Raw genomic sequence first — 27730 nt, 5'->3', positions numbered from 1 at the left:
TGCAAGCAATTATACAGTGTGAAGGTTTGTGTGGGGTCCATGATGCTGTGTGGAGGGCTATGTGGGGACCATTATACAGTGTGGTGGAGAAGTGTGAGGCAATTATACTGTATGTAGGCCCATTATACTGCATGGAGAGCTGTGTTGGGATCATACTGTGTTTGGGTCACCATACTTTTCCAGGGGAGTTGAGGGGTGGGGTACAGTAGGGTCATCATATTGTGTGGAGGGTACTGTGGAAGAATTCACTGTGGGGGTATCTTACCATGGTTGTGGGGCACTTTTGTTGATATCATACTTTGAGTGCAAAGGGTGATCTAGGGCTCCAGTAGGACCAAAAATTAGAAGGCACATACTTGGTGCAGTAATAGGGACACATACGGCAGCAGCGGCTCAGCATTGGAATATCAGCAGGATAAGGAGTTTGTGCAGGTTGGGGATAGATGAAGAAGGTGCCTGAAATGTGAGAAGTCACATCTTGCATGTGCTGACGTCATTTGCCGGCACCGCGAGCGTGTGAACTTTCCCACGGTCGCGCTGACGTCAAGGAGTTGAACTGAGTTCGCTTGACATGAACTCAGCTCAACTTGATGCTGTCACAGCGAGTCACTGAGGAGCGCAAGCATGCGCTACTCCGTGTCTCTGCAGGATGGCAGGCTGGATGGTCGTGCCAAGCTACTATGCAGCCTGACATCAAGATGTAGCAGAGCTGGACCCGTCGCGGGACACATGGATTATGTTCTTCACGTCGGAAATGGAAGGATTTTGGTTTATTATTTTAATTTTATTACAGGTGACATTGGATTGAGAGGAATGGGCGTAATGGTAAGTAGGGTTTAATTTAGAATATTAAAGGAGCCTGAGTGTTTATTTCAAATAAAATATTTTATTATCGGTGTGGGTGTTTTCATTTCACATATCACTTTCACTATGGGGTTAGTAATGGGGGCGTCTTATAGACTCTCCATTACTAACCTGGGCTTGATGTCAGCTGGCATTATAAGCTGACATCAACCCCAGCCCTATAACCCCACTTGCCACCACCACAGGGCAATGGGCAGAGTGAAGTTAAGTGCCAGAATTGGCGCATCCTATGGATGCGCCATTTCTGAGGCAGCTGAGGGCTGGTGTTTCTAGCCTGGAAGGGGGCCAATATTCATGTAGGGGTTTTACTCACTTGGGTGTGACGGGAGGAAAACAGGAAGCATGTTCCTTTAAAAGTTCATGTCGGTTTACTACTTCATAAACCCAGAAACCAAAAGGAAAAGCAAACAGCCTTTAGTTCAGGCAAACACAAAGAAAACAGTCCTTTGAACAAAGTCTCTGGTTAGCCAGCACTGTGGTCACACAGGCTGGCAGGCATCCAGTACACGGCCCAGTCTGGAGACAACCACACAGGAGGCCTTGTCCCTCCCGACACAAAGACCATGTGCCAAACAATGGCCTCCATTTTATAGGCTGTTAACCACACCCAGAGATGAGGTATGTGGGTAGCTAGACCCGCCCAACTCTCTAAGCTACCCATAACCTGGTGCACCAAACAATCCTCTTAGTGCTTCCGTGCACTAGAGAAACATTCTCGGGTTACATCACAGAGGACAGCCATCTCTGTGACACATACCTCCCATCGACTATGCGACCATTAGCCACCCTTACAGCTATTAATATCAGTCGCCAGCTGTCTGCCTAGCCTTTGCTAGCTGTTAAAATAGGGGGACCCCATTTTATTAGCTAGGAAAGGCTAAGTATTCAGCTGGGGGCTGATATTAGTAGCCTGGGAAGCTCCGTGGGAATTACCCCCTTTCCAGGCTTCAAACATATGCCCCAGCTATCTGCTTAACCTTTGTTAGAGTATAAAATTACGGGGGACCCCACTCCCTTTTGTTTTAAGAAATTCTTTAACAATAAATGACAAGTACAGTAACCAAATCAGTCACTGTACTAATTACATATGTCACTGAAATCTATCTAACTATTCTGTGTGTGTAGATCTATTCTCTCTATTCTAAATGGTCAGGTACCGCTGTGTTGTAACTGTACGCGGCTAATGAATTGCCGGGTTTCAAGGAGATGGGTGTGTAAAAATTGGACGGCAATTGCATGGTCTGAGTGCTGAGCGATTTTTTTCACGCACCCATTGACTTGCATTGGCGAGTCTCGTCCGAGATACGTGGCAAATCGCATCATGCTGTGAATTTTTTCTCAGTCCGATTTTAGCAGAGAAAAAAAAAAAAATATCACAGATGAGATGTCACTCATTGATTAACATTAGTCAGAGTGCAATCCGACATACGTTTTCCTTGCATATGAGTATGAGTCCTAAGTGTCCGCCTCCAGTAGGTGTACATGCCCAAAAACGATGCACGTCAGAGCACACGTTCGCTCTGTCGGCAACAATATATGCTACCACCACTGAACCCACATTGGTGGCATATTCTGACATTCGGCCAGATTTCAATGTTTGCTTTTGTTTTGTTCTTCCTGTGATGATGCTTAAAATAACTCTGTTCTTATTAAATTCTTTAGTACTTTGAGAACTTTAATAAACATTTTATTACAGCACAAAGGGAGTCAGCAGTAAAAATGGAAATGAAACAGAGGATGTATAGACCACTCTACAACATCTGAAGATTTTATGATCAAAGTCACATAAAAAGATGAAAAATAAATAGTCATTTATGAGAGGTTTTCACTCCATGGTATAAGGAAGTTTCAAAACTCTCCATCATGCATCATGATGAATACAACAAGACAGTAAGGTCTAATTTAGCGTTTAGTGCAACGGAAAGTTCTTGTTCCAGAAGCTGATGAAGAGATACGCCATCATGTGTATACACCCAACTTTTTCCTGTCCAGTCATATCTTTTAGGTCCACTGTTAAAAAGAAAGTATTCCACAATTAGAGAGGAGTTCAAAAGTATTAGAAGAATAGAATGAGAAGATATACTTGTCAGATGTTAACAGTTACAAGGCAGGACAACAATTCATTTTTCTGTCTGCGGCCTTGTTCTACTGCAAATAGCTTCTTCTCTGCATGTGTCCATCAAATGACCTTACCTCCTGCTTCAGTGATTACAAAGCTTAGTCTCCTACTGTCTTGGTCATAGACATTGACATGGTCTGGAGTTCAATATGCTGTCAGTACATTGTGATATCTACAGGTCATAGCGTGACCTGGTTGCCATGTTAGTATGCCCAGCACAGGTTTCAATTGCATCCTAGCAGAGCACTATGCAGGAGCTCTCTCCAAGGTTTGGATACAATTTTGATTTGTGACAAAATTTTTGTAAGAATGACAAAAAAGCTTTAAAGAAGCAACAAGACTCGCCTGTGTGATCAGAGCCTAAAACTCCACATAATGAAAAAAGAACTAGCTGAGCCAAATAGGAAAAAAGAGGGTTATAGAAATAAGCTGTATTCAAAATAACACATGTAGGATCAAACAATTAAAAAGAATATAAGCTCCCATAATATAACAAAGAGAACATGGCACTCGATTATAAATGCTGAATAAAGTTTATTATATTTTTGCTAAACAATATACACACGTGGTCAAAATTGTTGGTACCCCTCGTTTAATGAAAGAAAAACCCACAATGGTCACAGAAATAACTTGAATCTGACAAAAGTAATAATAAATTAAAAATCTATGAAAATGAACAAATCAAAGTCAGTTATTGCTTTTCCACCCTGATTCCATAGAATTTAAAAAAAAATTTAACTTATGAACCTCCCTGGACGTGGCCGCAGGAGGAAAATTGATGACAAATCAAAGAGACGGGTAATGCGAATGGTAACAAAAGTCTAAATAGATTAAAGGTGAACTTCAAGCTCAAGGAACATCAGTGTCAGATCGCACCATCCATCGTTGTTTGATCCAAAGTGGACTTCATGGGAGACGACCAAGGAGAACACCATTGTTGAAAAAAAACATAAAAAAGGCCAGACTGGAATTTGCCAAACTATATGTTGACAAGCTACAAAGCTTCTGGGAGAATGTGCTATGGACAGATGAGATAAAAATGGAAGTTTTTGGCAAGGCACAGCAGCTCTATGTTCACAGATGGAAAAATGAAGCATATCAAGAAAAGAACACTGTCCCTACGGTGAAACATGGAGGAGACTCTGTTATGTTCTGGGGCTGCTTTGCTGCATGGGTCTTGCAACAGGATAATGACCCAAAACACACAGCTAAAAACACCCAAGAATGGCTAAGAGGAGAAGACTGGACTATTCTGAAGTGGCCTTCTATGAGCCCTGACCTAAATCCTATTGAGCATCTTTGGAAAGAGCTGAAACATGCCATCTGGAAAAGGCAACCTTCAAACACGAGACAACTGGAGCAGTTTGCTCATGAGGAGTGGGCCAAAATACCTGTCGAGAGGTGCAGAAGTCTCATTGACAGTTACAGGAATTGTTTGATTGCAGTGATTGCCTCAAAAGGTTGTTCAACAGAATATTAAGTTAAGAGTACCATCATTTCTGTCCAGGCCTATTTCATGAGTTTAATTTTTTTTAAAATTCTGTGGAAGCAGGGTTGAAAAGAAATGTCTGACTTTCATTTGATCATTTTCAAAGATTTTTAATTTATTACTACTTTTGTCAGATTCAAGTTATTTCTGTGACCATTGTGGGTTTTTCTTTCATTAAATGAGGGGTACCAACAATTTTGACCACGTGTGTAATACATACAGTTATATGAAAAAGTTTGGGCACCCCTATTAATCTTAAGCTTAATGTTTTATAAAAATTGGTGTTTTTGCAACAGCTATTTCAGTTTGATACATGTAATAACTGTTGGACACAGTAATGTTTCTGCCTTGAAATGAGGTTTATTGTACTAACAGAAAATGTGCAATCTGCATTCAAACCAAATTTGACAGGTGCATAAGTATGGGCACCTCACCAGAAAAGTGACATTAATATTTAGTAGATCCTCCTTTTGCAAAAATAACAGCCTCTAGTCGCTTCCTGTAGCTTTTAATGAGTTCCTGGATCCTGGATGAAGGTATTTTTGACCATTCCTCTTTACAAAACAATTCCAGTTCAGTTAAGTTTGATGGTCGCCGAGCATGGACAGCCCTCTTCAAATGATCCCACAGATGTTCAATGATATTCAGGTCTGGGGACTGGGATGGCCATTCCAGAACATTGTAATTGTTCCTCTGCATGAATGCCTGAGTAGATTTGGAGCGGTGTTTTGGATCATTGTCTTGCTGAAAGATCCATCCCCTGCGTAACTTCAACTTTATCACTGATTCTTGAACATTATTGTCAAGAATCTGCTGATACTGAGTGGAATCCATGCGTCCCTCAACTTTAACAAGATTCCAGGTGCCGGCATTGGCCGCACAGCCCCAAAGCATGATGGAACCTCCACCAAATTTTACTGTGGGTAGCAAGTGTTTTTCTTGGAATGCTGTGTTTTTTTGACGCCATGCATAACGCCTTTTTGTATGACCAAACAACTCAATCTTGGTTTCATCAGTCCACAGGACCTTCTTCCAAAAAGAAATTGGCTTCTCCAAATGTGCTTTTGCATACCTCAGCCGACTCTGTTTGTGGCGTGCTTGCAGAAACGGCTTCTTTCGCATCACTCTCCCATACAGCTTCTCCTTGTGCAAAGTGCATTGTATAGTTGACCGATGCACAGTGACACCATCTGCAGCAAGCTTTTTTGCACCAAAACACCGCTCCAAATCTACTCAGGCATTCATGCAGAGGAACAATTACAATGTTCTGGAATGGCCATCCCAGTCCCCAGACCTGAATATCATTGAACATCTGTGGGATCATTTGAAGAGGGCTGTCCATGCTCGGCGACCATCAAACTTAACTGAACTGGAATTGTTTTGTAAAGAGGAATGGTCAAAAATACCTTCATCCAGGATCCAGGAACTCATTAAAAGCTACAGCAAGCTGCAGCTCTCTGGAGGTGGTCTGAGGATTGTCCTTGACTGATCTCACCATTCTTCTTCTCTGCCTTTCTGATGTTTTTCTTGGCCTGCCACTTCTGGCCTTAACAAGAACTGTCTCTGTGTTCTTCCATTTCCTTACTATGTTCCTCACAGTGGAAACTGACAGGTTAAATCTCTGAGACAGCTTTTTGTATCCTTCCCCTGAACAACTATGTTGCATAATCTTTGTTTTCAGATCATTTGACAGTTGTTTTGAGGAGCCCATGATGCCACTCTTCAGAGGAGATTCAAACAGGAGAACAACTTGCAAGTGGCCACTTTAAGTAGCTTTTCTCATGATTGCATACACCTGGCTATGAAGTTCAAAGCTCAATGAGGTTACAAAACCAAAAAAAGGGCTTTAGTAAGTCAATAAAAAGTAGGTAGGAGTATTTAAAACAAGAAAATGATAAGGGTGCCCATACTTATGCACCTGTCAAATTTTGTTAGTACAATAAACCTCATTTCAAGGCAGAAACATTACTGTGTCCAACAGTTATTACATATATCAAACTGAAATAGCTGTTGCAAAAACACCAATTTTAAGAAAACATTAAGCTTAAGATTAATAGGGGTGCCCAAACTTTTTCATATAACTGTATATGTGCAAGAAAGCGGATCACATATAAAGGAAAGGGGAAGATCTTCTCTTTCTCTCCTTTCTTTTATATGCAATCCGTATGTCTGAGGAAAGTCTCTTTATCAAGGCCACAATGTCACATATGCACCATCTTGTCTTGCAAAAAGTTAACACTTTATTCAGCATCTAAAACTGAATGCCAGGTTATCTTCACTATATTGTAGTATGAGATGGAACCAACTTTTTGTGAGTGCCATTTATCCGAATTGTCTAAACATAAATGGGTATCCCATTGGGCTTCAGTCTGATAAATGCCGTGCCAAAGAAACCGACCCCCCTCCCTCCCACTGCAAAAAAAATGTTCAGTTGCATTTAAAATGAAAAATCATTGTGAATAAGTATTCCAGGCTGCCAATCATACGTTCAGTGAGCAAAATGATCTTTTGTGCTGCCCAACAGATCATCATTCTCTGCTGCGCATCTTCCTGTGCAAGCAGGAAAACAATGGCAGCCCATGTAGACTGAATGATCTATTAAATGTGATTCAATACACACTGTTAAAAGGAATTTATCAGCAGGTTATTGCTATATAATCTGAAGACAGCAGGAGGCTGAGACACAGAATTCAGGGATGTGTCACTTGTCAAAGTGCTGTTGTTTACTAACTGAAGGATTTATTACTAAGAGATTAACATTGCCGGACTAGTCCAGCACCTCACGGTCTATGGACATTGTATATACAGAGCCTGGTGTCGGCGGGGTTAGCTTTCTCAGCTCTGCTTCATTCTAAATCTAAAAGCTCTGATTGTGTCAGAACGGCTGCACCCAGTAGTGATACATTGTTGGATTCAGCTTCTCTTTACCTACATCATGCTGTGGTATGTAGTTGAGGTAGCAAAAACCTGCTGACAGATTCCCTTTAAGCATGGTCTGCCTGTCTAAAAAGGCTTTTAAACAGTCGTTTAATGCAGCCAATAAATTCACAGAGAGGAATTGTTGGAAACAGTTACCATAATATGAGCAACTGTAACGTTGTTACAGGTAATAGAGGAAAAGGGACTTTACTCAAGCCTGTTAAATGTATAGTGCAGTACAATAAAGAGAAATCCATGAAGATAAACACATTCATCAAAAAGATGACAAACAATAGCATCTTTAACATAGCTAGTTATCAGTCTCCAGCTGTCCTTACCTGGTGGGAGATGACAGCCAGATCTGTCTGTTTGGGGTCTGTTTATTGATTACATATGTTCCAAAGTTCTTTCCCACTTTAACTGTAAGAACCCCATTCTGGCAATGGAAGCAAAATAAAGATTTGGCATTAGAATTTATAATACAGGAGTCATAGCAAACAATCAACAGCTGAGGCCAAACCACATTATTAACAGAATATTTTGACTTTCCAATCAGGAGAAAGGAAGATGTAATGCAATATACCTGTAATACCTCTTTTTGGAGCTTACCAAATTTTTATGTACTTTGGAATAAGTTGAAAAGGGGGGGAGGGGAGGTGCGGTTTTTGTACAGATAGATATATATATATGGACACACCTTCTCATTTAAAGATTTTTCTGTATTTTCATGACTATGAAAATTGTACATTCACACTGAAGGCATCAAAACTATGAATTAACACATGTGGAATTATATACTTAACAAAAAAGTGTGAAACAACTGAAAATATGTCTTATATTCTTGGTTCTTCAAGAACCTAGAATATAAGACATATTTTCAGTTGTTTCACACTTTTTTGTTAAGTATATAATTCCACATGTGTTAATTCATAGTTTTGATGCCTTCAGTGTGAATGTACAATTTTCATAGTCATGAAAATACAGAAAAATCTTTAAATGAGAAGGTGTGTCCAAACTTTTGGTCTGTACTGTATGTGTATAAATAATTTGTCTTATGGCTCTTTTTACTGTATGCATTACAACAGCCCTTTTTCTGCTTTATGTTAGACCTTTCTTACTGTAGCAAAGCACAGTGTTTTGAAGGTGGGGAATTTTCTTTGTGGGAGTAGAGGGGGTTGGTGTGGTTTGTATGCTCTGTGTCTTTATAAAAAAAATAGCAAAAAAATAAACTATATATATTTTATTATCTTGCCCAGCTCAGTGATACTGCTATGGTTTCATGCTACCGGCACGTAGTGGGATTACCATGTAAAGAACTACAGTTCCCATGATTCCCCACCCCTCTAAATACAATGCCTCTGTTAGAACTCTCCTGTTAGGTTTTTTTTTAGTTTGCTGGTCACATGACCATTTTTGCCTATTTAATCCGGCTCCGCCCTCCTGGTCTTGCTGGACTTCATTTTATTTACTACTCTTGAGCTAGCTTGGTGCTCTGTTGCCGTTCTCTGTTAGTTTTGCTAGGTCTTCTGACCTCTATGCTTTTTGTTGTGTGTTTGTCTTTGACTGCTACTATTTCTGCTAGGAGGTGTCCAACTTATCCCAGTCCCTAGTTCTTGTAGGGATCCCTCCCTCACATCTATAGGTCTTCGTTCAGACTAGCCGAGGACTTTGGCGGGTCTGATCGCAGGATCAGGTTCCCCGTTACATCGTAGGGATCTAGTTTAGTTCTATTGTAGGGACAGTTCTCCTGTCTTTCCTTAGTCCCTGTAGCAGATCATAACAGTAAGTCCAGCCCTAAAAGAAAAAAAAAAAAAAAATTCTCTAAGGAAAGACCTCCAGTTTTCCATCATGGTCTCGGTTCAAGATTTGGCTCAACGCTTGCAGGGACTCTCTCTGGAGGTGGCCAAGCTCCAACAACACGTGAGTAGCTGTTCTGGAGCACATTTTGTGGAACCAAAGGTACGTCTGCCTGATTTATTTTTTGGCGAACAACAAGATTTTTTTTCTTTTAAAAATGCTTGTTTATTGTATTTTCGTTTGAGACCCGGATCCTCTGGTGATGAATCACTGCGCATAGGGTTCATAATGTCACTTTTGCGCAAAGATCCCCAGGGATGAGCCTTCTCTCTCCAACCTAGTGATCCGTGCTTTAGATCAGTGGATAGTTTTTTTTCTGCTTTGGGTTTGTTGTATGATGATCCTGATCGTGTCTCATCTGCTGAGTCTGAATTGAGACGTTTGAGGCAGGGATCAGGTAATGTGGAAAAATATTGTTCTCACTTCCGTCGGTGGTCTGCCCAGGTGGGGTGGAACGATTCAGCTTTGAAAAGCTTGTTTCTTGCAGGGCTAGGTGAAAGGGTTAAGGATTTACTGATTGCTTATCCCACACCTGGAAACTTGCAGGAGGCAATGCAATTAGCTATACGGGTGGACAGGAGACTGCATGCAAGGGTTAATGAGAGCAAATCCTCTGCTATGTCAGCTCCGAGTCTTGAGAGGGTCTGTGCTGACAATGGAGAGCCGATGGAGATTGGGGCGATGGCACCCCGCTCTCAGGAAAAAGATTGCAGGCTTTCTGAAGGCTTGTGCTTCTATTGCGGAAATTCTGGTCATTTTATTAAGAACTGTGTGCTTCGTTTGAAGAAAGAAAAAAAAAATGGTCAGTTATGCCCGTATTGCCTGTTTAAATTCTAAGGGAGTATTCCTATCTGCCACTACTGCTGCTCAGGATGAATTAATTGAATTTCGGGTATTTGTGGATTGTGGTTCTACTCTGAATGTGATTGATGGGGGATTCTTGGAAAAACTTAGATTAGAACCTAAAACTTTGTCATCCCCTATTGCTGTGGTTTCTGTTGATGGCTCTCCCTTGAAGAGTGTTACTCATAAGGTCTGTGAATTTCCCCTCACTATTAATGGTATTCACCAAGAAAATTTGGATTTGGTGGTATTGGATAATTTGCCTTCTCCAGTAATATTGGGGTTACCCTGGTTAAAATTGCACAATCCTGTACTGGATTGGTCTACCAATGAAATTAAGTCCTGGAGCCCTAAGTGTTATGACAAGTGTTGTAACGGACGTATTGCTGCTGTGGATAAAGGGGAATTGCCTGTACCTATTCAGGATTTTTGGAGAGTTTTTTCTGAGGAGGAGTCACAAATTTTGCCTCCCCATAGAGACTATGATTGTACCATTGAATTTGTCCCTGGAGCGACTCTTCCTAAAAGTCGTTTATTTAATCTTACTATTCCTGAGAAAAAGGCTTTGGAGGAATACATACAGACAAGCTTGGCCGCCGGTCACATTAGGCCTTCCAAGTCTCCTGTGGCTGTTGGATTTTTTTTTGTAAAAAAAAAAAGATGGCGGTTTACGTCCTTGTCTGGACTTTCGTGAGATTAATAAAATTACTGTACGCAATCCTTACCCACTGCCATTGATTCCTGATTTATTTAACCAGTTAGTGGGGGCCAAGTGGTTCTCTAAAATTGATCTCCGGGGGGCATACAATTTGTTGCGCATGAAGGAGGGTGATGAATGGAAGACTGCTTTTAACACTCCTGTGGGTCATTTTGAGAATCTGGTTATGCCTTTTGGTCTTACCAATGCTCCAGCATTTTTTCAGAATCTTATTAATGACATCCTTAGACCTTTGATCGGCAAAAATTTGGTTGTGTATTTGGATGACATTCTGATTTATTCGCCTGATCTGGAGTCTCATTGGCGGAGCGTACGTGAGGTATTACAGTTATTAATGGACAATTCGCTTTTTGCTAAGCTGGAGAAATGTGAGTTCGCTGTACAGAGAATTAGTTTTTTGGGCTACATTATCTCCAGTGAAGGTTTTGAGATGGACCCGGTTAAAGTTTAAGCTGTGCAGGAATGGCCTAGGCCTATTGGTTTGAAATCGATACAGAGGTTTTTGGGTTTCGCCAATTATTACAGAAAATTCATAAAAAAAATTTCTATTATTGTCAAACCACTGACCGATCTCACCAGGAAAGGTGCTAATGCGGTTCAGTGGACTTCTGAGGCCATTGAAGCTTTTGTGTTTCTAAAGGAGAGGTTCACCTCTGCTCCCATCCTTATGCAGCCTGATGTGACTAAGCCGTTTTTGGTTGAGGTTGATGCTTCTTCGGTGGGGGTCGGTGCGGTGTTGTCTCAGGAAAACAAGGATGGAGTACATCCCAGTGCCTTTTTTTCAAAAAATTTTTCTGAGACTGAACTTAATTACGATATTGGTAATCGGGAATTGCTGGCGATTAAACTCGCATTTGAACACTGGCGTCACCTCTTGGAAGGTGCTGAATTTCCCATTCAGGTTTTCACTGATCATAAAAATCTGATCTATCTTGATGCTGCCAAGCGCTTGAATGCCCGTCAGGCTAGGTGGGCACTTTTTTTCTCGCGGTTTAATTTTTCCGTTACTTACATCCCGGGTACCAAGAATGTTAAAGCGGATGCTTTGTCTCGCAGCTTTTCTCCCATGGTCGGTGTTGAGGAGGAAGAGGAGAGCATTTTACAAGAAGGTGTTGTGATTGCTGCTTTGGACTCCGTTTTGGAGGATGAGATTCTTAAAGCCCAGGAGAATGCCCCATCTAACACTCCCCATGGGAGGTTGTTTGTGCCTAGGACCTTTAGGAGAGATTTGTTTGTTGAGTGTCATGAGTCTCGGTTGGCAGGTCATCCAGGAATTTCTGAGATCAAGAGACTTGTGGGTCGCAGTTTTTGGTGGCCTGGATGGCAGAAGGAAGTCATTAAGTGGGTGCGCCAATGTACTGTGTGTGCTAGATCCAAGTCTTCGCATGCTCCTGCTGCGGGGTTGCTTTGCCCTCTGGAGGTTCCTAGTGCACCTTGGACACATCTGGCTATGGACTTTATTACTGACCTTCCCCCCTCTGAAGGTTTCACGGTCATCTGGGTGGTCGTGGACCGTTTTAGCAAGATGTGTCACTTGGTTCCCTTCATCAAACTGCCTTGCGCTAAGACACTCGCTAAGGCCTTTGTCAAGGAAATTGTCAGACTACATGGTGTTCCTACTGACATTGTTTCTGATAGGGGACCTCAGTTCGTGGCTCGTTTTTGGCGTGCCTTTTGTGACAGGTTGGGAGTTCATTTGTCGTTTTCATCTGGATATCATCCTGAGTCTAATGGCCAGACAGAAAGGAAGAACCAGGATGTTGAGCAGTTCTTGCGTTGTTTTGTGGCAGACAATCAAGAGGGGTGGTCTGAGTTTCTGCCATTTGCTGAATTTGCTCTTAACAACCATACATCCTCTTCTGCTGGGTGTTCGCCTTTTTTTTGTTGTTCTGGGAGACATCCGTCTTTTGGGTCATTCTCCAAATTGGTTTCGGCTGTGCCTGAGGAGGAGAGTTTTTCCGGTGATTTGGAGAGAGTTTGGACGGATGTGCGTGGTAATCTTCAGGAGGCTAACAAAAAATCTAAGAGGTACTTTGATAGGAAACGGCAAGAGGTTTTGTTTGCTGTTGGTGCCATGGTTTGGTTGTCCTCTAAGAATCTGCGATTGAGGATTCCTTCTAAAAAATTGGGTCCCAAGTTTGTAGGGCCCTTTAAGGTGCTTCAGATAGTTAACCAATCTGCTGTTAAGTTGGAGGTTCCTACGTCCTGGAAGATTAACCCGGTGTTTCATGTTTCTCTGTTGAAAAAAGCTGATGTGTCTGATGGTGACGCCTCTGCCACTGTTCCTCCGGTGGTGGAGGACGGGAAATATGAAATTTCCCGCATCCTAAATTCTAGACGGTATAGAGGGAGTTTGCAGTATCTCGTCGCTTGGAAGGGTTTCGGACCTGAGGATAACTCATGGGTGAGGGCGGATGATGTTTCTGCTTCCAGACTTGTCAGAGCGTTTCACAGGAGGTTTCCTGGTAAGCCTGGGCCTAGGGGATCCGGAGGATCCTCTTAGATGAGGGGGTACTGTTAGAACTCTCCTGTTAGTTTTTTTTTAGTTTGCTGGTCACATGACCATTTTTGCCTATTTAATCCGGCTCCGCCCTCCTGGTCTTGCTGGACTTCATTGTATTTACTACTCTTGAGCTAGCTTGGTGCTCTGTTGCCGTTCTCTGTTAGTTTTGCTAGGTCTTCTGACCTCTATGCTTTTTGTTGTGTGTTTGTCTTTGACTGCTACTATTTCTGCTAGGAGGTGTCCAACTTATCCCAGTCCCTAGTTCTTGTAGGGATCCCTCCCTCACATCTATAGGTCTTCGTTCAGACTAGCCGAGGACTTTGGCGGGTCTGATCGCAGGATCAGGTTCCCCGTTACATCGTAGGGATCTAGTTTAGTTCTATTGTAGGGACAGTTCTCCTGTCTTTCCTTAGTCCCTGTAGCAGATCATAACAGCCTCTACTTACAGCTGTTTGCGTATCAGGCTTGTTATAAGGTAGTACTGTAATTACTCACTGTCTATACATAAAGTAGCTTTTCTACTAAACTCAAATGTACTGAGCTATTTCCCAGCATGGGAAACATGATCCTCACACAGATCAGGAGAAGGGGAGGGAGAGAGCAAGGAGAATCAGAGATAAAAGGCAACTGATGTGTGACATACAAAACTACAGTAAAGGGATGTGCAATAACCATGTGTTCAGAGTAGCACTCACATGGTGGGGAAAACAGGGAGCGACCGCCAGTCTTGACTGTATCAATGTGCATTGTATGCCAGTACAGTTAAACTCTAGGGTAGAACAAGAAGTCATGGTCTCCCTACCCTACCACTCTCTGTTCTGTAGGTCGTAAGTCTCCTTTGGCATGTGGCCTATAGGATGACAGAGGCACACACAGGATATCAGAGTCCTGCCACAGGTGGCAGGATAACACCACTGTGTCGTTCTGCCCAAGCAGGACACGGACTACCTTCAGACTTGCCAGTATCCGATGGGTAGGATATGTAGTAGGTATATATGTTTTTTCTGGCACATTATTACTGGTATCTTCAGCAATAGATAAGAACATCTCCTGAGATCACACATGAAGGGATGGAGCTTCCTACTGCACATACTCAGAGGCACATGTCCTAATATGCTATGACAGGCCTCAGTTGATGTAACAAGATGGCAGCCATGAGTGTGATTAGGTATTCAGTCATTAATTTATAATGACATTTATTTATTCTTTTTTTTTATTCCTGGAGAACCTCCTTAAGGGGCCAAACAATCAACCTGTTCTATCTTACACATACAACGGTCACCTTTGGTAAAGTTATTATATTGAAGCACAAGGTTTTCATAACAAAATGGCTCTACAGATGGCCCAAAAATCAGTTGTGTCCGAATCACAAACTTCCCTAAAGGGATCTTCTCACATGTATCTGATACATCAGAAGATCAATTTTATCAAATTTTCTACTGAAGATGGAATCGGACAACAAACATGATAGTGTACATAACCTACATAATATGTAATAAAAAAAAAAAAATTAAATGGCCAACATAACAATTTACTCATACTTTTACGTTAATACCAAACACAAAGTGCATATATGACACTAAATTACTGTCTATATGATGTAAGTAATCATAAAGTACTCTATTAAATGGAACAAAGAATGAAGCCAGAGCTTTGATAATTAATACAATGGTTCTCTGTTCAGGACACGTTTGGCCATGGATAATAACCATTTCATTTAATGCTGGGCTTCTCTCTTGTAACTAAAGATGTGAGGGACGATCCAGTCTGAACCCAGTGTTGCTGTCGAGAAACAGTATTATCATTCTTTATCCTACATTACAGAACTTAAATGTCTTCCTGCTTTAACCCCTTCCTACCGAAGTCAGTTTTTTTTATCCCCATTATTTACTGTGTGGGACACACTATACCTGTAGGACTGTCCTGAATAGGGTCACCTTGCTGTGGTGGGATGACTTTTATGCCATTTTTGATCAAAAACAGTGTTACTAAGAACCCTATGTTATTTAAATGCAATTTTGCTTTTTATTTAGTTATAGCAGGGTTTATGTTCATTTTGTTTCTTGTAGATTTTACCTGTAGTATACTGCAGAGCTCCGCTGCAACCCTATGTATCTCCTCAGACACCATAGCCAATAGATACCATTAACCACCCAACCCAATTGCCATCTCTGGGTTGCTATGGCAATTGAAGGCCTAACAATGCAATTTGGGTTTGCCATTTATGGAAAGTTATTCAACCAAGACAACACTGTTGGGTGGGGATAATACACTGTAATACATAAGATGGATGTTAAACTCATCCTGTGGGCCTCAAACTTTGTTAACCCCCTTCCAGACATTTGTAGTATTTATATACACATAATCGTCGGGAAGGACTTCTTGACCGATGCAGTATATATACACACGTCATGGCGATCGCCCGTGAACAGGGGGTTGTGTGCGGGCGATCGCCGCCAGGTGTCAGCTGATTCTGACAGCTGACACCCGGGACTCAGTGCCAGGATCGATGCCTGCACCTGCGATCGCAGCATTTAGCATGCAGGCAAAGGGGCCGGCAGAGGGAAGAAAGCCCCTCTGCCCTTGGATGGGAGACCCTGCGACATCATTGTGGGATCTCCTCTGGTGACAAGTTTGCCTGTCAGTGCAGGGCTGACAGTTTTCATAGCATAGGAATGCTGCAGCCTGCAAAAAGTGAAAGTCCCATAGTGGGACAAAGTGAAAAAAAATATTTGTAAATTTAAAAAAAAAAAAAATAATCACAAAAATAATAAGAAAGTATATATATAGTACCCATAAATAAATATTTTTATGGAAAAAAAAAAGTACACATATTTGGTATTGCCACGTCCGGAAAGACCTGACCTATAAAACTGTCCCACTAGTTAACCCCTTCAGTGAACACCATAAAAAAATGAATAAAAATGAGGCAAAAAACGATGCTTTATCATGATACTGCCGAACAAAAAGTGGAATAAAACGCGATCAAAAAGTTATAGCTCTCAGAATAAAGCGATGCAAAAATAATTATTTTATCTATAAAATAGTTTTTGTGTAAAAGCGCCAAAACATAAAAAAAAAATACAAATGTGGTATCACTGTAAATGTACTGACCCGAGAAATAAAGCTGAAATACATGTAATCATACCGACCCGATGAATAAATCTGAAATACAGGATTCAGACGGGGGAAGATTCCCTATAATGAGGCAGATGGAGGCACTGTGTTAACCAGCGGTGTCTGTCTTTTTATTAAGCGTGCATATAAGTGCCGTCGGCCACAGTTTTGTGCACTTCTGAAAAGAAGGACACTGCTGAACAAAGGCCAAACGGAGTCCAGAGTAACTCTGCTGCCTCATTATAGTGAATGGACCCCTCGGGGGTTTATCTGAATCACGTCATTCGGAGATTTAGAGGGAAACCTCAATGTAAGGCTCAGCATAGAGTGCTGGATAAATGTGATCCAAAATGTTATGGAAAATGTTCCTAACAAAAGCTTCAAATCAATCCACAAAAAAAAGCCCCCACTCAGGTCCGTCATCCGCTGTCGGACATATAAGGGGCTTCCACGTTACTGGTAGTACAAAGGCTCTGGAAAAGCGCTATGGCTCCTTGCCCCCCCCCAAAAGAAATTCAGCAAATTTTACACTCCCAAATCCAAATGCCACCCCTCCCTTCTGAGCTCCACAGTGTGCCTAAACTGCAGTTAGCGTCCACATGTTTGGCATTTCTGTAGCGATGACAGCCTGCCTAATTTACAGATGCGTGTCTCCAGAAGCATGAGATGGGCACAACGTACTGGGCACTACAACGTACTGGGCACTACAATGTACTGGGGACTACAACTGCTGCTTGTTTCTGGAAAACACCCATAGATTCAAAATCATCACTACACCTGTAGATAAATTCCTAAAGGGGTATAATTTCCAAAATGTGGTCAGTTGAGGGGGGAATCTGCTATTCTAGCACTTAGGAGCTTTGTATATGGAGTCCGCATACTACTCTAGAAAAATCTGCGCTCCAGGAGGCAAAAAGTGCATCATCCCTCCCGAGTCTCACCGAGTGGGTAAGCAGTACTGTACAGCCACATATGGGGTATTTCTACATTCAGCAGAAACTGTGGGACAAATTTTGGTGCCATTTTTACCCATTTCCTAGTGTAAAAATGTAAAATCTGGGGCTAAAACAAATTTTTGGAGGTAAAAATTTGTTTCTTCACTGCCCAATGGAATAAAATTCTGTGACCAACCCGTGGTGTCAATATGATCACTGCATCCCTAGATGAACTCATTGAGATGTGTAGCTTGTAAAAGGTGGTCTCTTATATGGGGTCTGCTGTTCTGGCACCTCAGGGGCTCTGCCAATGTGACATGGCACCCTCAGACCAGTCCAGCAAAATCTAAACTCCAATATGGTGCTTCTTCCCTTCTGAGCTTTGCACTGTGCATCAAAAGTAGTTTTCGAACACATGTGTGGTATTGGTGTACACAGGAAAAAATTGCACAATAAATTTTGGGGTCCATTTTCTCCTGTTACCCCTTTGAAAATAAAAAAATTGGGGCTAAAAAAAACCCATTTTTGTAGGAATAATGGGATTTTTTTATTTTCACGGCTCTCCATTATAAACTTCTGTGAAGCACTTGGGTTTTTCAAGGTGCTGAGCACACATCTAGATAAGTTCCCTGAGGGGTCTAGTTTCCAAAATGGGTCACTTGTGGGGGTTTTAGGCACATCAGGGGCTCTCCAAACGCAACATGGCATCCACTAATTATTCCAGCAAATTTTACATTCAAAAAGTCAAATGGCGCTCCTTCCCTTCTGAGCGATGACGCACGCACCAAACAGTAGTTTTCCTCACATATGGGGTATCGCCTTATTCAGGAGAAATTGCACAACAAATTTTATGGTCCATTGTTTTCCTGTTATCCTTGCAAAAATAAAAAAAATTTGGGTCTAAAGTAAAATTTTTGTGAAAAAAAGTTAAAATGTTCATTGTTTTCTTCCACATTCCAAAAATTCCTGTGTAGCACCTGAATGGTTAATAAACTTTTTGAATGTGGTTTTGAGCACCTTGAGGGGTACAATTTTTAGAATGGTGTCACTTTTGGGTATTTGCTGTCATAAAGGCCCCTCAAAGTCACTTCAAATGTGATGTGGTCCCTAAACAAAATGATTTTGTAAATTTGGTTGGAAAAATGAGAAATCGCTGGTCAATTTTTAACCCTTATTACTTCCTAACGAAAAAAAATAATTGTTTCCAAAATTGTGCTGATGTAAAGTAGACATATGGGAAATGTTATTTATTAACTACTAGTTGGTGGCCCGATTCTAACGCATCGGGTATTCTAGAATATGTATGCGGCCGACCGGGCGCGACTAAGCAGCAAAGCAGTATTTAAATGGGTTGTGCACTACTTTAAATCAATGTATCCCCCCGGGGCCCCTAATGAATTTTGTAATGACGTTATGTGGTCAATACTGCTTGTGACAACATCGCTGACCACGCACAGCCAGCACGTAATTCCCCCAGCTGCAGCCGGCTCTTGCTTCCGCTTACATCACGACTATTTGCGGCTGCAGCCAGGGGTCTCCTGTTCCGCGTACCACGGTGAATGACGGGCTGTGGGTGGGCTTATCCCCCATCGTGTCACACCCAGCATCCACCGCGCGCTCTGTCAATGAATGCGCGTGCGGTGAACGCCGGGTGTGACGGGATGGGGGATAACCCCGCCCACAGCCCATCACTCACCGTGGAACGCGAAACAGGAGACCCCTTGGCTGCAGCCGCAAATAGTCGTGACATAAGCGGAAGCAAGAGCCAGCTGCAGCCGGGGGTCACATGCTGCCTGTGCGCGGTGACCCGAGTATAAGCCGAGACCCATAATTTTTCCACCAAAAAAAAGGAAAATTTATTGACTTGAGTATAAGCCTAGGTTGGGAAATGCAGCACCTACTGTTAAATTTCCATATCCTGGTATGTATGGCTCCCTCATCCCCTAATTGTGGTTTGTATGGCTCCGTCATTCCCCTAATCCTGGTTTGTATGGCTCCCTTATCTTGGATTGTACGGCTTCCTCATCCTGGCTTGTATGGCCCCCTCATCCTGGTTTTGTATGACCTACTCATTCCCCCATCCCCACAGTACAGTTAAAAAAATAAACACTAATACTCACCTTGTTTCCTTATCTCTGCTACAGCGCTGTCTGTCCCATTTTCAGCAGCTCCTGGCAGGATCTGAGGCACAGCACGAGCTCTCAGATACTGCCCTGAGTTGCTGCTGTCTGTAGATTCGCTCCTCTCCACGCCGGGACTAAGTGCGTGGAGAGGCACAAATATGCATTCACTTTAGTAGCAGATGCCGCTATGAAGATTTAAGAATAATACAATGAATACACAGGATTTTCTGGGTAAAATAATACTTTATCATTAAATATTATTGCTTATAGAACTTAATACAACTGAACGAAATTATTAAACAGATGATCAAAATATATAAACTATTCCATGAATATCTAACTATATTTTTAAATAAATCATCGGACAAAAGAAGTACGACCCTATAATATATTTCTTAACAATATCAACCCAAAATATTTTTGTACACTACCTTTTTTGTGAATACTTTTTGACTATCTCTAAGCAACTTTCCTTGTAAATGGGTATCCAAAACTTGCACCTTGACGTGGGATCTCATTTTAACTCTTGAAAATGCAGCGTAGAGTTGTCCATGACCAAAAACGGGCTCCGGTAAATATATGCCAACACGGTGTAGCGTTTGACCTTGTGACTTGTTTATAGTCATGGCAGATGCTGGTTTTATTGGAAACTGTCGACGCCGAAGCCTAAATGGAAGACCGGTGTCCGAAGGACATAAACCAATGCGTGGAATGAACACTTCGTCTCCTTTCGCTGATCCAGTGATCACTCTTGATTGAATTATGTGGGAATGGAGTCCAGTAACAATAAGGCGAGTTCCATTACATAGACCATTTCTTGTATTTAGATTCCGCAGCAACATTACGATTGTTCCAACTTTAAGTTGTAGTCTGTGGGATGGCATTCCTGATGGCGTAACACTATTTAAAAATTCAACTGGATAATGCCCTTGTTCATCTTCATTGTCTACATCCACCGAATCATCACTTTTGTACAATTTATACTCTCCAGGCATTCTATCCATCACACAGGAATTTAGCAGAGCTACGTCATCGTTCTTGGGACAGAGAATTGCATAGGAAGAGGCCCTCTCAACACTGCTTTGGTCGTTCACATCAATTTCAACACGTTGTCAAAAAACATCACTTAGGATGCAGTCAGTGCACAACATGTCTTCTGGTATTTCAATAATGTCTTCTCCAAGGTTATATTCATAGCTAAGTTCACCATTACCAAATTTAAGAAGCCAGTTGCTGTACTCTGGGTCAGAAGATCGCATGTTGTTAATTAGTTGGAGTTTATTAAACTCTTTCCAAAGGTCAGACATTTTTAAAGGTGGACTCGATAATATTTGTTCTTGTTCCATTTGGTATAACTGGAAGGCATTGCCTAAAATCTCCGCCAATGACAAAAACTTTACCTCCAAAAGGAATTTCATTTTTTCCAGCAACATTTGTAGTCATAACTTCACGCAGAAGTCTGTCAATTAAGCTCAAAGCATATTTGGGTGCCATGGTGCACTCATCAAGTATCAAAAGATTTGCACTGTTTAACTGTCTTCCTGCAAATGTGTCTTGTTTTATTCTGGAAACGGAGATTTCATTGACTGGAACTGGTATCCCAAAGACTGAATGCATAATTTGACCTCCTCGTAAAAGGTTTGCTGCAATACCTGTTGTAGCCGATGGCAATACGACTTTTCCCAACCCTCTAACGTAATGCATTAAAACTTCATAGAGGTATGTTTTACCGCTGCCTCCAGGACCGTCAATAAAGAAACATTTTGGCGTTGGATCTGCTTGGTTTTCTACAGCGCTCACAATAGTGTCATATGCAATCCGTTGTTGTTCATTTAAGGAGTTTTTCTTCTCTGTTGCCAACAATAATTCATAAGCTTTGTCATACTTTTGAATTTGTGGAACTTGACTTGCAGGCTGTGGCAAATTAAAGTCTGAAAACGTTTTCCGATGCAGTTGTAGGACATTTTGGACATTTGCATGGCATAAGATTTGCAATTTTGACAATTTCCACTTCTGTTGTGAAGACGTAAGCAGTAATCCTCAATTATATGTTCTTTGAAATTTGTCCAAAGTTGAGCCGGATTTGTAGGCGGTCCAAATACACAAATGTAGGCAAACAATTCACGAAGTTTCTTAGGCATATGTAGGGTAACTGCGTCTTCTAAAGTAAGTGTCCACACAGTATCATCCAATAGAAGTCCTAAAGCCAAAGCTGCAGCTTTAAATGTATCGTGCAATACTCCGTTAACGGTTTTCAAATCGTCGTAACTTCTAGCTCCTTTGACATGCAGTAGTAACAGCCGAAGGCAATATCTTTCTTGATCCTTGACACAAACAGTATACATGCGTCCAATTATTCTGCTAAGTCCTCATTGTCTTGGATTCCAAGTTTTATTCCAAACATAATACTCTGGAATCTCTCGATACAAATACTACCTTGCGTTTTTGTCACGTTGGTTCAGCAAAAACCATTCCATTAATGTTGACGTCGTGCTTAAAGTTTTTGAGACATCTTCGACTTGAGCATTTTCAAAGAAATAAAGCTGCTGTTGATTTGGTAAATGAATAGCTAAACTTATAATGGCATGGGACTGTGAATGCATTGGAAACGCAAATATCATCCAAGCAGCTTCTGGAGCACTCAGATATCTTGAGTCAATAAAACTTGATGATTCATCGTGATTGACTGTTTTCTGTTATATTTCAACGTTAGCTTTGTCATGCCCCTTGTAGATGTACTTGAAAAGATATTTTACACTTTTTATTGAAGCGCAGATTTCAAAGTTGATGTGACAGTTGTAGCGTTTTAATAAGTACGGGTTGTATGGAACTATCCATGAGTTATTTATAATTTTTTTGTGGTGTATAATGTTATCAATGAGTTGTCGCCGGTAGGATGGGTAGCCATCCAAATCTTTAACAGTGTGCTGTTTCAACTGCTTTGGAAACCCTTTTGTACACTTTTCGTTTTGCATGCATGGACTTTTTGGATTTTCTACACCGCATGGGCCATGAACCATATTACAGATTACAATATTATACAATTCAGGATACTTTTCTTGGTTAGGAATTTCAGCCCACACTATGTTGTCAATTTCTTCCTCCGTGCGAAACTTAGAATCCGTGTCTAAGATAATTAGTATATGCGCAGGAGGAAGACCTCGTTTCTGAAACTCTATGACATGTACCACTGCTACGACTGTTCCAAAAAGCCCATTTTTGATGTCTTTAAAAAGGCTGCTGAGTTTTAGTCGAAATACGCATGCAACTAAGTCCGGCCTGTGTTCAACTTGCTGCCAGGGTTCTAGATTTTCGGTAATTTCCGGCCATTTAGGATTACAGGTCATTGTTACAAAAATGTCAGGTCTTCCATACTTTGTTACTATTGCCATTGCATCTTGATAACGCTGTTGCATGTTGTGGGGGCTACCTTCAAACAACGACGGGAGAATTACTGTTTTTCCAATTGGAATTCCCTTTTGAATTGATTGTTTTTGCAAATGTTCTTGAAGAACGCAGTAGTCTTCAACTTTAAGTTGTTTTTGGTTCATTCGTATGAAATTGAGCCGATTAGCTTCAATTTTAACGTATGCGTCGACTAAGTACTGTTGTGTCAGTTTCCCACCGTTTAAAATAGGATTGAAGTAATTTCGGACAGACAGAAGAAAACTGTAGTACTGCAGTTGTGTAATTCTTCTTGAAGTTCCTTGCTGGTGTAGGTTTTCATGCCACCCTTGATCACCGCTTGGAAGAATAGAGGATACAGAAGAGCATCAAGGTTGCTGTGCAAAATGCTAATTAGTTGTGTTTTAGGAACAAAAGGGTTGTTTTGGTCTGGCTTAAGATGGACTAATATATCCCTTTGAAAAGGAGGCTCTCCGTCATAGTTTTGAAAAACAACTGCGACCTCACTTACACGTGGTTTGTTGTAACATCGGGGATCTTGTTTACGTTCTTGTTTAATGGCCATGATAATAGAAGGCATTTCCATCCCATTTTGTATAGCCCTCTGTTCCTCCTCAGCTTCAACGTCTTTTAGCATGCGATATGCGGCAGCAAATGGGCTGATTGTTTGTAAATGTACAGCAATTGGGTTCATCAGTTCAGCATTACACTTTTCATTTTCTTTCAGATTCATCCTTCGTTCTGTAGCCTCATTTGGATCAAAGATGTATAATTGTGCAAATTTTGGTGGCTGTCCTATTTCTGGGTGAAGTGTTCCAGTGCGGTGGTAGATCTGGCCATGAATTTTAAAACAATATGGTCCGAATCCAGGGGGCGGTGCCATGTTGGCACCAAATAAAGCAAACGCATGAGAACTGTTGATACTTCTGATATTTTCCATAAAATTTCTACTGTGTTCATGTGTTCCTTTCATCAACTGCTCAAACAGATCTGAGTAGTGACGTCTCGGTAGCATAACTTTTCCTTTTTGGCAGCATTGAGTAAACTGATTGTTAGATGGTTTTTCCTCAATGAAATTCAGAGAGTCGCATTTAGAACAAACTACAGTACATTCATATTCCCACAGTAGTGTTGAATAATTATTGTTTCATAGTCTGTTACGTAACGTGCAAGTTGTTGAATATTCTGCTGGGTTTGCCTTAGTTGGTAGAGCATTCGTTTTTGATAAATTTGGCGATTGTGTTGTTCTCTGTTTGACCTGGATTCTGGAGATTCATTCACCCGACATTGTCTATGGGATTCCGCATCGTGTTCCTGCCTAGCGGCAGTGTGTTGCGGTGTCACCCGTTCCCGACGTTGTCTGTGAGATTCCGCATCGTGGGCTTGTCTGGCGGCAGTGTATTGAGGTGTCTCCTGTTCCCGACGTTTTCTGTGAGATTCCGCATCCTGGGCTTGTCTGGCGGCAGTGTGTTGTGGTGTCTCCTGTTCCCGACGTTTTCTGTGAGATTCCGCATTCTGGACTTGTCTGGCGGCAGTGTGTTGTGGTGTCTCCCGTTCCCGACGTTTTCTGTGAGATTCCGCATCCTGGCCTTGTCTGGCGGCAGTATGTTGTGGTGTCTGTTGCTCTCGATGTTGTAGTTTTCTTGCTGCTTGTGCTGCTTTTCTGTCATCCTCAGTGGCGTATTTTCGCTTACGACCCATTGGAAGACAGGAAGCGTAAAGAAGTATCTGTTCAGCGCGCTGTTACTGGCAGAACGCGTACAGTAAACGTGCAGAAGTACATCACACACTGTGACTGACAAAACATATTCAGTAAGCTATGGGCAGTTGGTGAGTCACATGACCACATGGGCGGAGTCAGCCCTATCTCCCGACGGTGGCGTACTTATTTTAAATCCGGCGCCAATTGGCCAGAGAGCGTGTTTAAATTTGGCGCCAATATCGCTGATTGGTCCCGGCCGCGACCAATCAGCGAACCGTGTTAGTGAGGACGGGGAGTGGCGCTGCCTGTGCGGGACAATTCCGCTGCATCGCCGCTGACCTCCATGCGGCTACCGTCGGGAGATCAGCGGCTAGTGCCGCTGATCTCCCGACGGCAAGTGTGAAGGGAGGACCGGGGAGCGAGGCCGCCGGTCGGGGTACTTCTGCTGCGAGCAGCCGGGAGATGACCGTCTCGCACCGGTCATATCCTGGCTGCGTCGCCGCTAATTTCCTGACGGTGGCCTGCGTGTTTCAAATCCGGCGCCAATTCGCGGCGGGGCTGCGGCAGTCGCTGATTGGTCGCAGCCGGCTGGGCACGACCAATCAGAGAAGCGGGGTTTTAAATTTCGCGCCAATATCGCTGATTGGTCGCGGGCGCGACCAATCAGCAGAGAGATGTTTAAATTTGGCGCCAATATTGCTGATTGGTCGGCGGCTGCAGCAAGTGTGAAGGGAGGACCGGAGAGCGAGGTCAGGGTACTTCTGCTGTGAGCAGCCGGGAGATGAACAGCTAGCACCGCTCATCTCCCGACTGCATCGCAGCTGACCTCCGTGCGGCAGATGAGCCGCTAACGGCCGCCATCTTTTTCTGAAATCCCGCGTCGCTGATTGGCCGCGGCCGGACCAATCAGCGACGCGGGATTTCCTGGACAGACAGACGGGATAAGACAATTATATATTAGATTTTGTGTGACATATCTCTTTAATGTAAGGGCATGAAAATTTAAAGTTTGAAAATTGCGGAAGATTCAACATTTTTGCCACATTTCCGATTTTTTCACAAATAAACGTCAGCCATATCAATTAAATTTTACCACTATCATGAAGTACAATATGTCACAAAAAAGAATCTCAGAATCAGTGGGATCCATTGAAGCGTTCCAGAGTTATTACCTCAGAAAGTGACAGTGGTCAGAATTGTAAAAATTTGGCCAGGTCATGAAGGTGAAAACAAGCTCGGGTGTGAAGGGGTTAAAAAAAATAAATAACTAAACCATTTCATGTTAAAACAGATTTTTATTATTAGACAAAAAAAAGACTCACTCATCTGAACCAACTCTCATTGTAAAACACTTGCATTATTTATCTCGCCTCATCTCAAAAAATGGAATAGTGATCTAATATGCCAAAAAGCCATGTACAACTTTTTTTTTATTATTAGTGATTTTTTTTCCTCTGCAAAAGTCCTAAAATGTACAAACAAAAAACTTTTATGAATACAGAATAACTGTAAGGCTATGTTCACACAATGTTTTTTACTGCAGCAAAACCTGATTTCTTGCCAGGAGGTTGTTCAGGATTTTTGTTGCTGTTTTCTTGCTTTTTTTTGGTGCTTTTTTTCAGCGTTTTTTTCACTGTCCCTTTGTCTCTGTTATGCGTGTACATAAAGTTCAGTGAAAAAAAAAAATCTCATTCTGGTTTAGGCACAAAAAACGCTGAAAGAAGTGACATGTTCTATTCTTGCAAAAAATCATGCAAAGCACAAAATCCTGAACGAAAAAAACAAACCATGATGTGTGCATGAGATTTCTGGAATCTCAGACTATCCTGGTGCTGCAAAACGCAGCTGAAAATTTGCATAAAAAAAACCATGATGTGTGAACATAGCCTAATCGCATCGACATGTAGGGAAAAAAAAGTTAGATGGTTAATTTTATTGAATAGTTAATGGTGTTACAAAAATAAATAAGTAAAAAATGAAGACTTTTTTTTTGTTTGTTCCACCTCCCAAGAACTGGAATAAAAAGTTATCAAAGTTGTATTTACGACAATAAGATATATATGATAATATGGTAAAAATAAAACTTCAGTCCCACAAAAAATAAGCCCTGAACAGCTCAGTTGATTTAAACATTTAACAGATTCATGCTGCTATGGACCAGGATCAAGTACTCTTTATGGCATCTAGTCTTCCTTTCTGAGCCCACCACCCTAGGTGCCTCTGGCGTTAACTAAGGTCCGATGTCATAACCGGCTGTCATGGAGGACTGGATGCTGGAACAGTGCATCACGAATCAAACTGCTGATCTCTAGCCAGGACAACATATTTATTACACAAAGTAATGAAATAAAAACAAAACCATATAAATTTGGTATCTCCATAATTGTACTGACTCACAGAATAAAGTTAAAAGGAGTTGTCCACTACTGAAAAAAACCCTTAATCAATGGCCTCAGGGTGCTGCACAAAGTATGCACACTCATACACATAAAGCTGTCAATCATTAAGAGACACCAGGATGAAAAATCTCTTATTCTCCCTCTAGAATACAAATACATAAATTGTACATAGCAGTGTATTTATATCAGTATAATCTGTCTGTGGACTCAGAGCCTGCAATACAGATCAAGTACACAGAATTCTCCTCATGATATCATTAGAGTTTGTGGCTCAGTAGCTTAAGCGCCTGTCTGTAATGTTAAAGATGTGGGTTTGTGACCTTTGTAATTGCTTATTATTTTTACTACTTTTATAGGAACAAAAAAAATGTCTAAATCCAAAGTACTACGAATAAAAAACATGTTTAATATAGGCATAAAGCAATAGGCACCAAGCAGAAAAAAATTCCTTGAAAAAGCCCACCGTCTCTAGAATCTCCCTTTCATATTTCTGCGGGATGTTATTGGTATTGTCCCACATTTTTTTCATATTAGTTCCAGCTGATTTCAATAGAAAAACTCGATCATGGTGCTTTTTTTCAGTGTGTAAAAGAAAGCAACATATCAATTCTTGAGGCCAATAAATTAGAAGCAAGAAGAAAAAAGGACCATACATAAACCATGTGGCAAAGAAAAGGCTTCAAGATTCCAAGACAGATTTCTCTTGGTGGAAAATCCACATAAAGAAACTGCGTGAA

General features: G+C 41.6%; 1 protein-coding gene across 3 annotated transcripts in view; it reads right to left on the bottom strand.

The window, feature by feature from the left end:
- Positions 1-2542: 2542 nt before the first annotated feature.
- The window catches only part of FXN (frataxin), a 110422-nt gene continuing 85234 nt past the window's right edge, over positions 2543-27730 (bottom strand). Inside the window, exons 5-6 of one of the 3 annotated variants that reach the window (XM_073652600.1) lie at positions 7730-7827; positions 2543-2874 (exon numbers count right to left, since the gene is read on the bottom strand). In XM_073652600.1, the coding sequence (XP_073508701.1) occupies positions 2733-2874; positions 7730-7827 (240 nt within the window). In that variant the 3' untranslated portion in view covers positions 2543-2732. The remainder of the gene's footprint in view (positions 2875-7729; positions 7828-27730) is intronic. The other 2 variants (XM_073652610.1, XM_073652620.1) reach the window with 2 other exon arrangements.

The sequence above is a fragment of the Phyllobates terribilis genome, unplaced genomic scaffold (assembly GCF_046119375.1).
Source record: "Phyllobates terribilis strain yellow unplaced genomic scaffold, ASM4611937v1 Scaffold_1__5_contigs__length_1240528914, whole genome shotgun sequence".
Classification (NCBI taxonomy): Eukaryota; Metazoa; Chordata; class Amphibia; order Anura; family Dendrobatidae; genus Phyllobates; species Phyllobates terribilis.
Note: the sequence above shows the minus strand (reverse complement) of the source record. Positions and strands in the feature narration are given on the sequence as shown.